Consider the following 12,459-nt stretch of genomic DNA (forward strand, 5'->3'; position numbering starts at 1 on the left):
AGTGCATTAAAAGAAAAAGCACTTTCCTCAGATTCGGTCATCAGCATTTCGTAAAAAGTGCACGTAACTGCTGATAACAACACTACGCATCTATGTAAGGAAAAAACAAAATGCATTAACCTCTTATTGAAAGGACTTTCTCCAGGTAGGACATGGGTGCTGTCAGACCCTATGAGAAAGCTGATTCGATCATAGAAGGACTTGGCAGCCTGCTGCGGGGGGGACTGTAAGCTTTGGCTGATGACATCCTGAGGGTCAGGCAGCCCATGGCAGTAAGGCTGGTTTTGGCAGGAACTCTGTAAACAGCAATCAGGATCCATACAGTCAACGAGCCCATCTGCAGAGAGAAGCGTAAGCCAGTGAGAGAACTCCTCTTTTAATCTGTGACTAACGTTTCGCGCGCTACGTTTTGTTTGTTGGTTCGTTTTCTTTCGTATCAGATGAATCTCCGCCCCCACCCCCACCCCAGTTGAGAGTAATTTCTATGAGGCCTACTTTTTGGAAACGGATGAAATATGAATACGATATTTGCAGCTGCTTTCACGCAGAGTAAGTGTTTAGATCGGACAAGACGGATTCTGATTAAGAAATTAAAAATGACTGATTAGAACAATCCATTAGTAGCTTGAAAGGATATAGATTATTTTTAAGTATAGTTACTGAAGCCTTCTATATTTTAGAGAAAACGTACCAGGAGTTAACACAGTGAGCGCGATTGGTGAATGGATAGGAAACTGCTTAGGGAGGAGTTCTAAAATTTGGGAAAGGGCCAGAAAATGAAAGTCTGTGAAATGAAGCAAACACAAATCAACATAAAACAGATGAGATTAGGCAACCATCTTTCAAGGAAACAGCTTTGCCAAGGAAGGTGAAGTGTGTTCCAAATAAGATTAAGGCAACTCTCAAATTTTAAACAGGATCCTGGGCCCCTGGTATGTCTCTGCTAAAATGGAGGTGTTACTTTAAAATGTGGCAAATGTAAATACGCCATAATATTATAAATGATAAGAAGCCTATCAGAAAAGAAAACTGACCCGCAGTGTTGGTGACATGAAAAGTGTAGCGGGTAGAAAGAATCTGCTAGTGCCTTCTCCAGGAACATCAAAAGGAAATGACATTCAATGCCCCATGTAAGTATTTTGCTTGAAACATATAAACCAACTCATCAGTGGATAAGAGTGTCAGGTTATGATGATTTGGTGACATTATCCCTTAAGATCATTCTTTCACTGGCCAGCTGATACATGAATTGTGATCTGCTTGGCAATTACATGTCTCAGTACAGAGTAATAAAATATTAGTTTCTGAAGACTTTAAATCATTCTTGGGAGATCAAATGGTCTTAAAAATCTTTAAACCCAGGTATCAGGTCTTTGTGTGACCCTATTATGACAAACTCAGTCGAAAATATCTAGTTGACCTACGTATTTTATTTACACGAGTGTTTTTTAGTAACTTTTATTTTCAAAAAAACACACTAGCCATTTGTTTTTGCTTGAGGACACTCTTATTAATAGAATGTAAGTTTTCCCCTCCATTATCTGACAGCAAATTGAGACAAAAGAAAAGAGACTAAACTGAGTCATGTTGCCCAGTCTAAAAGTATGTCAACAGCAACACAGTAAGGTCAGAAACCAAAGACGAGGGGTCCTGGATCAATGTCCTTTTTTTTCCCTAAGTTTATTTATTTGAGAGAGAGAGAGGGAGAGAGACAGAGAGAGAGAGAGACAGAGAGACAGAGAGAGCGGAGGAAGGGCAGACAGAGAGGGAAAGAATCCCAAGCAGGCTTTGTGCTGAGAGCCCCACTCGGGGCTCAATCTCATGAACAGTGAGATCATGACCTGGGCAGAAATCAAGTCAGTCGCTTAACCAACTGAGGAGCCCAGGTGCCCCCTGGATCAATGCCCTTAAGTCATTTTGCACACCTGAAGCAGAAGGTAGGGAACACTTGAAATTTCTCCTAATACTCCCTTCTGTTTCTTTGGGCGACAGCTCTACGTAGTCATTTAGGTGTCCATCCCTCCCTCCCCGCCTCTCTGTCCACGCGCATTTCCCCCTTCATGTTTGGTTCAGAAATGTTTGGTTCAACCGAACTTGCTGAGCTGGAGTAAATTTCAGGAACTGTCTGCAGGTCCTGTCCCCTGCACCCCACCCCCCCCACCTCCTCCCAGGCTTGAAGCTGTACGGCTGTGAGGCTGGGGTGACTGCATCCCTCCAGCTGCCAATCCAGGAGAACCTGGTTCGGAATGCAGCCATTCAAGAAGCAGAGCCAAGAGCTGGAGACAAAGACAATAGGTCACAGTGGCATCTTTAAGGTTTTTACAACAGGCTGGACTGGAGCTCCTGGGCTTTTCAGGTGCAGAGGCCAAGCTATTTTCTTCTTCTTTATGCCTGTCTGGGTTAGATTTTCTGTCACTTACAACTGAGAAAGATCTAGTTTATCTAGAGACAGTAACTAAAAGTCTGTTCACTATTTTATTTGTAGCTGAAAAACAAGCCGAATACACAAATACTTGAATTAAATTTATAGTGTTGGGCTCCTTTCACGTTAGTATTTGAATTGCTTTGTTAACCACAATGAGTCACAATGAGTCAGAATTTCTGATAGGCAGATCTTCTTATGTATTGTTTCCTTGTGATAGTTACATTTTTATGCAGATGTCCATCATGTTTTTTAAAGATGCATTCATTATTTGAAAGGGCAGTTTTAGTCCTTTGATAAAAGTTTTAAATCATATTTTAAGAAAATCAAATTAAACCGAGCTTTGAAATTTTATATAAATTTATCAAAATGCTACTTTCTTGGCCAAAAGGCCATGAAGATGATAAATGTCTAAATATTTCTCCACACTTTTGGAAGAAAGATAAAACTATGCTTATAGGCTTACTTTTCATGAAGACATAATAATGCAACACGTTGTATGTATTTTTCTCTCAAAGAAAGAGAAGCAGTTATTAAGACTCAGATTTTTATAGTAGACTATTGAACTGTTGTCTCAGTATCATTTCTGGCTTCAAAAAAAAATTAAAAAGTAAAACCCTTCCAGAAACAATTCATGATTATATATTGAGATTTTATAAGGAATCTTAAAAAAATTTTTTTTAAATGTTTATTTTTGAGAAAGAGAGAAGGACAGAACACGAGTTCTGAAGGGCAGAGAGAGAGAGGGAGACACAGAATCTGAAGCAGGCTCCAGGCTCTGAGCTTTCAGCACGACACGGGGCTCGAACCCATAGACCGTGAGATCATGACCCGAGCCGAAGTTGGATGCCCAACCAACTGAGCCATCCGGGCGCCCCTTATAAGGAATCTTTAATTACGTGTTTTATGATCTATTTCAGAGTTCTCACTCCATGACTTTTGAGTGGGTGTGCATATGCTTGGGAGAATCATTTTACACAAACATTTTCTATTCTTGCAAATTTTTCCCTTACGTTCATCCTTTAGCTTAGAAAGAGATTACTCACTTGGAAGAGAAAGTACTTCCAATTATTGTATTTTATCTCCATGAATCTTGAAAAATAAAGGTTAACTGCCCCTCATCCTTTCCTTCCTGACACTACTCCCCCAGTGTCTTCCTTTAGGCAATAAATGGTACAGTTGCCCAAGAAGAATACTCAAATTTAGCCATTTGTCTTTGTTAGTTTATGAAAAGCAAATGTACATCTGTTATGTAGTCTGCAGGTCATAAAACTGCATGAGATTGACACCTTCTGAACTAATCAGTTGGAAATGCATTTTTACAAGCCTCTCTGCTAACATCAATCAGAGAAGGAATCTCATTTTCAACAGCCAAGATGCAGGGACACACAGTTTGTTATTCTTCTGCAGAGTTTATCAGTAACTTGCCCAAGCAACTGATGGATGGTTATGAATCTGGCTCCCTATAACTTGGGAGAACATTTGTCATTCTTTGTACTTACACAGGTAGGGCTATCTAGTACAACTAAGTTGATTACCCACTTGCCCAAATGTACAGGGTAGTAAAATTGTCTTTGTGGAATAGCTTCTCAAAATCATTGAGATTCCAGGTAGTATCAGGAATATTAGGTCAGCTTAAATTTGTATTCGTGTAGACATCATCTCTAATAGAATTAATCATAAAAAAATCTAAAGAAAATCAGAAGTGCTCAAAACCCACTGAATAACAACTTCAATTATCTGCTTACATTATTATTCATCATTATTATTCATTATTATTATACATTATTATTCAATTATCTGCTTTACATTAAAGCAGATAATTTAGTTTATGCTCTGTCCACTCAATCCTGAAAATTCTTGCTTGGTTATCATTTTAAAACATGTTCTCATCTTACCTTAGGCTTCCATTGCACTGTAACAGTGGGTGGCAAACTTACTTTGCAAAGGGCCAGAGAGTGAACAATTTAGGCTTTGTTGGCCATGCAGTGTCCCACACCGTTCAGCCCCACCTTTATAGAGCGAAAGCAGCCATAGACATTATGGAAATGAAAAGGGTGTGTTCCAATAAAACTTTATTTACAAATACAGGCTTTGGCCCAGAGGTCATAGTTGGCCACCCTCTGGTCTTGCTTTAATGTTTCTACCCCAGCCTATTTCCTCGTGCTCTTCAAATCATTCTTGACATTGTCTTGGGCGAATTTAGACAATACATACTTTGTCAGATTATTAAAACTTCTGATTCCAAGTCTCTTCCTAGGTTACTTCTACGCTGGCTTTAACCTGCTTATCAAAACTCACTTTCTTCTTTCAGCAGCTATGGATACTTGAACCTGTTTTTTTTTTTTTTTTTTTTTTTTTTTGCCTTGGTTTATTTTTTTTAATTTATTTATTTTTTAATACGAAATTTATTGTCAAATTTGTTTCCATACAATACCCAGTGCTCATCCCAACAGGTGAATCTCCTTTTAATGAATTTTCTGTTTTTACTCAAAAGATAATGTCCACCGCCCCTCCCCACAATATTAGGAAGCCCCTTTCCCCCCATCCAAGTTAGAGGTAGAGGTAGAAATTATAAATTAAGATATAAATTATTCTGAGGGAATTTACCCATAGACTTCAGAATTTTTGAAGGGTCTGGGTCTACCTTTCATTACTTTTCTAAGTCACCATTCTGTGAAACGCATGAAATTCGTTTATGACGGAACTGGGATCATGTTTGTGTCTCTGTCTATTCTTGTTGTTCTTCTGTATCAGTGGTCTCTTCACGGGTTTGGTCTCTATGTTCGTGTGTCTCCAGGCTGATCATTCTTCTGCACTTCAAATCTCCAAACTGCCTTCCAGATATTTCCATTTGGATATTACACAGGCATCAAAAACTCAGTGCATCTAAAACACATCTAATCTTCTCTAGATGTGCTGCTTTCTTCTGTATTTCCTAGTCCGGTGAATGAGCCCATCATCTATCCGTCCAGTCTCTCCAAGTAGAAACCTGAATGTCATCCTTGACTCCTCCCTTCCTTTTTCTCTGCACTGAGTCAATTACCAGGTCCTTCTTTCCTTTACCCCAAATATCTCTCGAATCAGTCTCTTTCCATTTCCTAGAAACCAGCCTTCAAGCCCCCATCGTGGTCCCTTGACAAGATCTCCACGACATTTTCATTTCCCAATTTCCAGGCGTGTCCCAACTCCTCATTCTCTACACTTCAGTCTGATGGTTTCCTCTGCCTGGAGACCTTGACCTCTCTCTACACCCTCACCCCCAGGCCCTTCTCCCAATTGCTTCGGCCAGCAGCTCAGACAATGGCTTGGGAAGCCCCTTGAGAGCTGATGGAGCCCGCCATCGTATCCCCAGTATCTAGTACCCTTCTTGGCACTAAGTCAGCGCACAATGTTTTTCTGGAAGGAAGGGAAGAATGGATTCGGTTCCTACCGATAATTAGATTGAAACAGGTCAAAATGATGTCTTAAAGGGGAAGCAGAGACACCTTCCGGTCTTATTTGCTCACCCTTCTCTAACCCCCAGTACTATGCTAATCCTTGAATTCTGGTTTCTTTTCTTACCCCAACAGTTATTATTTTAAAATAGAGGTCTTGATTAATTGGACATTAACCAATCCACACAGTTATAAAAAGCATTAGAAGAAACGTATGAAACACTATGTATAATCTTACAAAGGAAAAGGCCCTATTTATTTTTGAAGACACACAGCCCAGAATTCATAAAAAGATAAACCTTATAAAAATCTGCCTCCTACCAAGGAAAACTTCTGCATGATGAAAGATACCTAACATCTGCAACACACCCAACAAAGAATTTGTTAAGTAGCATCTACCAAAATACTCCTAAAAATTAAAAAAAAAAAAAAAAAGTCAAACAACTAACAGGAAGAAAACGGGCCAGAGAAATAAATAAACAATTAGCAAAAGAGGAAACACAAATGGCCAAGAAACATAGATAAGGATCATCAATCTAGCCAGTAATTAGAACAATGCAAATGAAATTAATAAAGATGGGAGTCACTTTCACCTGTCAGACAACATTCCTATTTTTCACTTGTTGGACAGTTTTGTTTCTGTACAATGATCACCTGCAGACCGTGGGCACAGAGAAATAAGCACTCTCCTTCTGATGAAGCGCATAGCAGCGAAACCCACATGCGAGGCAATTTGGCCACGAAAATTAAAACGTTTAAACACCCCTCCACCTAGAATTTTCGCTTCTTAACATCTGCCCCAAAGAAATATTTGTACATTTACATAAGGATTTATATGCAGGCACACACACACACACACACACACACACACACACACACACAGATTCACTACAGACTTGTCTTTATACTAAGAGCGAAAAAAACCCCAGCAACACGAGGTTATGGCTAACACTTATCACAAACGGAGTAGTGGTAACATTAGTGACTACAGCTGTGTTTCTCTTACAAAGACTAAGGTACGCCTCTTCGTACTTACTGGCTGAAAAAAAATCTCTAGGATTCTTTGGCAGAATCAAATTTAGGATAGCACTAATCCCACTTAATTTTAAAACCATAAATGTGCCTATAAATTCGTGGAAGAAGGAGCAGAAATATGCACAGCAAGTTGCTGACAGCAGTTAACCATTTTGGCAATGAGAAAGCACTGTGTGTATGCTATGGTTACTACCAAAAAATTAATTCGTTAATGCAGAGGTTTTTTTTTTTTTTTTTAAGTTTATCCTTTATTTTGAGAGAGAGCGTGAGTGGGGGAGGGGCAGAGAGAGAGGGAGTGCGAGAATCCAAAGCAGGCTCTGCACCGTCAGCGCAGAGCCCGACGTGGGGCTCGAACCCACGAAGCTGCGAGGTCATAACCTGAACTGAAAACTGAGAGTCCGACGCTTCACCGACTGGGCCACCGAGGTGTCCTCTGCAGAGGTTCTTAGGGTGGAGACGTGTAGCACGCAGACCGGAGACCTGTTTCTGGAGAGGTCCCGTGCGCTGCCCGTTTCTACATCGCGAAGCCTGACGTGGCAGCCGCCGGTAATGGCTGTGAAACGAGGGTGGACTTGGAGTTTCAGCCTGTGTGCCTCTGGCTTTCCTCCGCCTCGAAAACTTACTCAGGGATCGTGGGAAAACCTCATGTTTCTCGTTCACTATCAGGAAGCTACTGGGAGCTTGGCTTCGAAGGGTATAAGCTGGGCTTCTATTTCCTTGAACGTGATTCGCTTTGCTCTAAAAATTCGGTGGGGAGTGAAAGGGTTCAGACAACCTGAGACTCTCCTAGAGTCTTTCAAACTCATACTAATTTGTCCCCCAAATCATGATCCACCAGGAAAATACATTTTAATGCTCTGAGACTCTGAATGCCGTTCTGTGTTCTGATATCTGGAATCTTTTCGGGAAGTACCTATGATCTCCTGTAATCCTTTTTTTTCCCTCTTCCCTTTTCTTTCCTCTCTTCCTCCCTCCCTCCCTTTTTCTTCTTCTTCCTCTACTTTGTTTTTTTCATAGCTATAGATAATTTTTTAACGTTTATTTATTCATTTTGAGAGAGAGTACGAGCAGGGGTGGGGAAGACAGAGAGGGAAAGAGAATCCCACACAGCCTCTACAGTGAGCAGTGCCCAATGTGGGGCTCGAACTCACAAACTGTGAGATCATGACCTGAGCAGAAATCCAGAGTGGGACACTTACTTGACTGAGCCACCTGGGCGCCCCTCTTCTTTATTAAAGCCATTTCCCCCCTTTCTTCCCACTTCTGTTGCTCTCTCTTTTATTTATTTAATTTTTATTTGAATATGTGTTTGGAGAACACCACAGTCTCATCTTCCTGCTAGAAGTCTTTAAGATTCTATTTTCAAACATTTCCTATTTTCGTTTGGTAATCTCCAAACTTAGACGGCTCCTGGCCGTTCATCAGATTCCTTCTGCTGCTTACATTAACATTTCATTCATTCTTCCACTTCTGTTTTTAGGGCCAGCACACTCCTACATTTCCTTGCAGTCTGAACCTTTCCTTTGTATTCTCTCTCTCATTACTGTTTTTATCTTTCCAATTTCTGACTAACCTCCACTGAGTTGTGCTTTCCTCTCCATTATCATCAGCCTCCACTTAAAAAAACAAAACAAAACAAAACTAACCTGTTCCAGGTACCTCTTCCTGACACATCCCCAGAAAGTCATACTTCTGAAGGACAAAAAACCAAAAAAACTCTACCTACAAGTAAGTCGCATCACTGCTGACATTGTATTTTGGCATATCACTATTCTTGCATAAAGTTTAGTAGTTCTGTGCCCTCAGTCACCCAGTCTCTAAGAGAAGACTTGAGTCCCATGCTGTAAGAACCCACAGGGGACCTATCCACTAGAGGACCAGACAGGGAAGCAAGATGTCGGAGGGAACTCTAGTTAGGAAGATAAAAACATGGTAACAACTGCTAGAGATCACATATTTTGGAGAAATCACCTTGTTCAGAAGTATCTTGAGTTTCTATGAAGGTAGACAGAATTGCCTTTGGCAAGGTGTTGGCATTCCGAGGCTTGCATAGTGGGCTCATGCTATGGGGAGCCGTTTAAAATCGAGAAACCAGGGGTGCCTGGGTGGCTCAGTCGGTTGAGTGTCCGGGTTCGGCTCAGGTCACGATCTCACCATCTGTGAGTTCGAGCCCCGCGTTGGGCTCACCGCTGTCAGCTCAGGGCCTGCTTTGGATCCTCTGCCCACCTCTCCCTGCCCCTCCCCCTGCTCTTCCTCTCAAAAATGAATAAACATTAAAACAAATCAAATCAAATCAAGAAAGCCTCTACTGAGTGAGATTCTCAATGGGTACGCTAGGTAAGGGCGAGGATGCTTATCAAAGTATGTAGGGGGAGCCGGAGAGCTGCTTTGCCAATCTTGGGCATGGAAAGCCCTGACTTTTCTCGTTCTCGAGTGAGAAGGCTATAATTTGGAGGGGGGCAGGGGGGGAAAGAAGGAGAAAAAGAGTAGAAGAAGATCCTTCGTGAGATGAACAGGAATCTATTCGTTATATGAAATAGTTATTGGTGCATATTCCCTGGTTATCCTAAAACTAAATGCTGTGGACAGCTATTAATATCCGTGTAGTGGAATCTGTTCCTTCTGTCTATCCAGCATCCACACCCCTCTCTTCTGGGGACAGAATCTCAACTTTCCTTTGGGCAGGGGACATACTTCGGGCCGATGAGGGTCAGGCTCACACCCAGGCCGCAGTAACCACCGAACAAGGTTGTCTCCTTGTACTGGGGTTATCATGCTGTGCAACGTAAACCTAGAGCCGCTGGGGGTCATTCCGGGGAAGACACAGTCAGACAGTGGTACCACCGTGGCACGGAGCAGAGCTGACAGATGAATTAGCCCAGACTTCTGTTACCATTGTGTCAACACCCAGGTGCAGTGATCTCTGAGTTTTTCAGTGATATAAGCTAATTAAGTTTTTCTTTTTTAAAAGCTTAGGTCCGTTTGAGTGGAATTTCTATCACATGCAACCAAAGAGTCTTTCCTGGTGACAATAAGGAATGCAAAGGCTATCCCAGCAGAGGGGAAGGTGAAAGCCTAGGGTACAGCCCGTGTTCCACAGCGAGGGGCCGTTTCAGAGGCTAATGGAGACACTCCAGAACCTACGGAACGAGGCAAAACAGGGTCCTGGTCTGACACCCCAGCCCAGGTCGCGCAGCACTTCAGGGCGACCCGTTCCCAGCTCTTCACCTGCCCTCTCTCTGATCTTAGCAACTTCACCATCAGAGCGAGTTCTGGGATAGGAATGGGCAACGGCTGAGCCCGAGGGAGGTTAACTTTGCAGGTGAAGGAAGCGTCGGAGAAGTCTTCGTGAGCCAAGGCCGGCCATGCACTGCTGATCCTTTGCTCGGAAAGCTTCCTCAGCGAGGGCAGGATCTAGTGTCGTGGTTTCCAAAGTGTCTACACGCTCCATTAGGAGATGTTATGCACAATTACCGGTCCAGCGACCATTCGTTTGTCACTTCCACCGGGTGACTTAAAAATCTTCCATTCCAGGGGCGCCTGGGTGGCGCAGTCGGTTGGGCGTCCGACTTCAGCCAGGTCACGATCTCGCGGTCCGTGAGTTCGAGCCCCGCGTCGGGCTCTGGGCTGATGGCTCAGAGCCTGGAGCCTGTTTCTGATTCTGTGTCTCCCTCTCTCTCTGCCCCTCCCCCGTTCATGCTCTGTCTCTCTCTGTCCCAAAAATAAATAAATGTTGAAAAAAAAAAAAAATTAAAAAAAAAAAAAAATTTAAAAATCTTCCATTCCACTGCCTGCCTTTGTCCAGAAGATCTTCCCTAACAACCTCTGTTTGATACCTGGAGCTAGATTTGAGAAGCATGTTGGGGAGGAGCCTGGTTGACTCCATTAAGAGTCGGGATCTTTGTCAGGGCCTGTACTGTAGGTAAAACACTGCCCTTAGTTCTGAAAGGCTGGTGGCCTTACATGCATGACAAGTGTTTGAGCCTTAAAGAAACCGGGTCCAACCGAACAGGAGAGTCACCTCCCACGACCGTGTGGGTGTCAGGGGAGTGGCTAAAGAGAGATTCCTGCAACCCATTTTATTGGTAGTCTCTTCCTTCCGGGCCTCCTGAAGAATTCTCTCATAAGACTGCAGTCTCTTATGCATCTTAGAGACATAAAGGGCCAGTCGGGCTCTGTGGGCAAAGATGAACACCTGTTTCGTGAGATCTAGATTTTGAGGATCCGTAGGCTTAGGCAGCGGATGGGTCAAGCCGGATTTGGTAAAGAAAAGTACGTTTTATTTATTTATTTAAAAAAAAATTTTTTTTAATGTTTATTTATTTTTGAGACAGAGAAAGAGAATGAGCAGGGAAGGGGCAGAAAGAGAGGGAGACACAGAATGTGAAGCAGGCTCCAGACTCTGTGCTGTCAGCACAGAGCCCGACGCGGGGCTGGAACTCACGAACTGTGAGATCATGACCTGAGCCGAAGTCGGACGCTTAACCGACTGAGCTACCCAGGCGCCCCAAGAAAAGTACGTTTTAGAGAGAAAGGAAGATGCTTGATCTAAGAAAAAAATGCCACTATCTCCCCAAATGTGTTGTCCTTTCTAAAAAAAAAAAAAATTAGGTTTACTTATTTGAGAGAGACAGAGACAGTGTGCATGGGGGAGGGGCAGAGAGAGAGAGGGGAAGAGAGAGAGAGAAGCCCAAGCAGGCTCCACGCTGCCAGCACAGAGCCTGACACGGGGCTCGAACCCACGAACTGTGAGATCATGACCTGAGCTGACACCAAAAGTTGGACGCTTCACTGACTGAGTGACCCCGGGCGCCCCTCTAAAAATTTTTTCATGTATCTTCCTTCTTTAGTTCTGGGGATACGAAGCAATCTTCTTTGTTCTTGTGTCGTATAATGTTGCACAGGCTGAACTAACAGCTATTTGTATGACATGCGGGCCAGGGCCAAATCAGCCTCGTCATCTGCTGTCCTTCCTCAGTCACTTAGCTACTTTCTGGCTCATTCATCGTTTGACCAACAGACTTTGAGCAACGGATCTATAGCAGCACGAGTGAGCACACGTCTTGACATTTCAGGTACGGTCCTTATTTTAAACGTTCTGCTGTACTGACCTCACATCATGATAACGACAGCCCGCGTACTGGCCAGCTTATGTGTCTTGACTCGTCTCTATTCACGTAGTCCCCGCTTCAGTTCAAAGAACCGTGTAGCTTAGGCTATAAGGCACCCGGGTTAAGATCTCCGGGTATAATACAGCTGGCCTTGAGCTACCTTCTCCCAAGATCAACAAAATTAGGTTAGGGACAGAAATACAAATTATAGGAGATAAGGAAAGAATCCACAAGAGGTCTTCCGTCGGCTCAGGTTTCTCCTTGGAGAGGGAAGCCTAGAGATAGCATGGTTTCATGCTAATGAGAATAAACAAAGGGGGAACAGGCCAATTCGCGGCTGATACATTTTGAGGCAAGGGAAAAGCCTCCTTGGCTGATAACCACACTAAAGAGGTGATTAGCCCCTAAATTACTCTGCCACGTCTCTGCAGACCCAGCCCTGCCAGTTGCTTCC

At 43.0% G+C, this 12,459-nt stretch overlaps 1 protein-coding gene across 14 annotated transcripts in view; it reads right to left on the bottom strand.

Moving 5' to 3' along the window:
• TENM3 (teneurin transmembrane protein 3) overlaps positions 1–12,459 on the bottom strand; it is a 613,263-nt gene that overhangs the window by 66,197 nt on the left and 534,607 nt on the right. For all 14 annotated transcript variants that reach the window (XM_060652873.3, XM_060652872.3, XM_060652870.3 and 11 more), the window contains one exon: positions 121–337. In XM_060652873.3, the coding sequence (XP_060508856.1) occupies positions 121–337 (217 nt within the window). The remainder of the gene's footprint in view (positions 1–120; positions 338–12,459) is intronic.

The sequence above is a fragment of the Panthera onca genome, chromosome B1 (genome assembly GCF_046562875.1).
Source record: "Panthera onca isolate mPanOnc1 chromosome B1, mPanOnc1 haplotype 2, whole genome shotgun sequence".
Lineage (NCBI taxonomy): Eukaryota > Metazoa > Chordata > Mammalia > Carnivora > Felidae > Panthera > Panthera onca.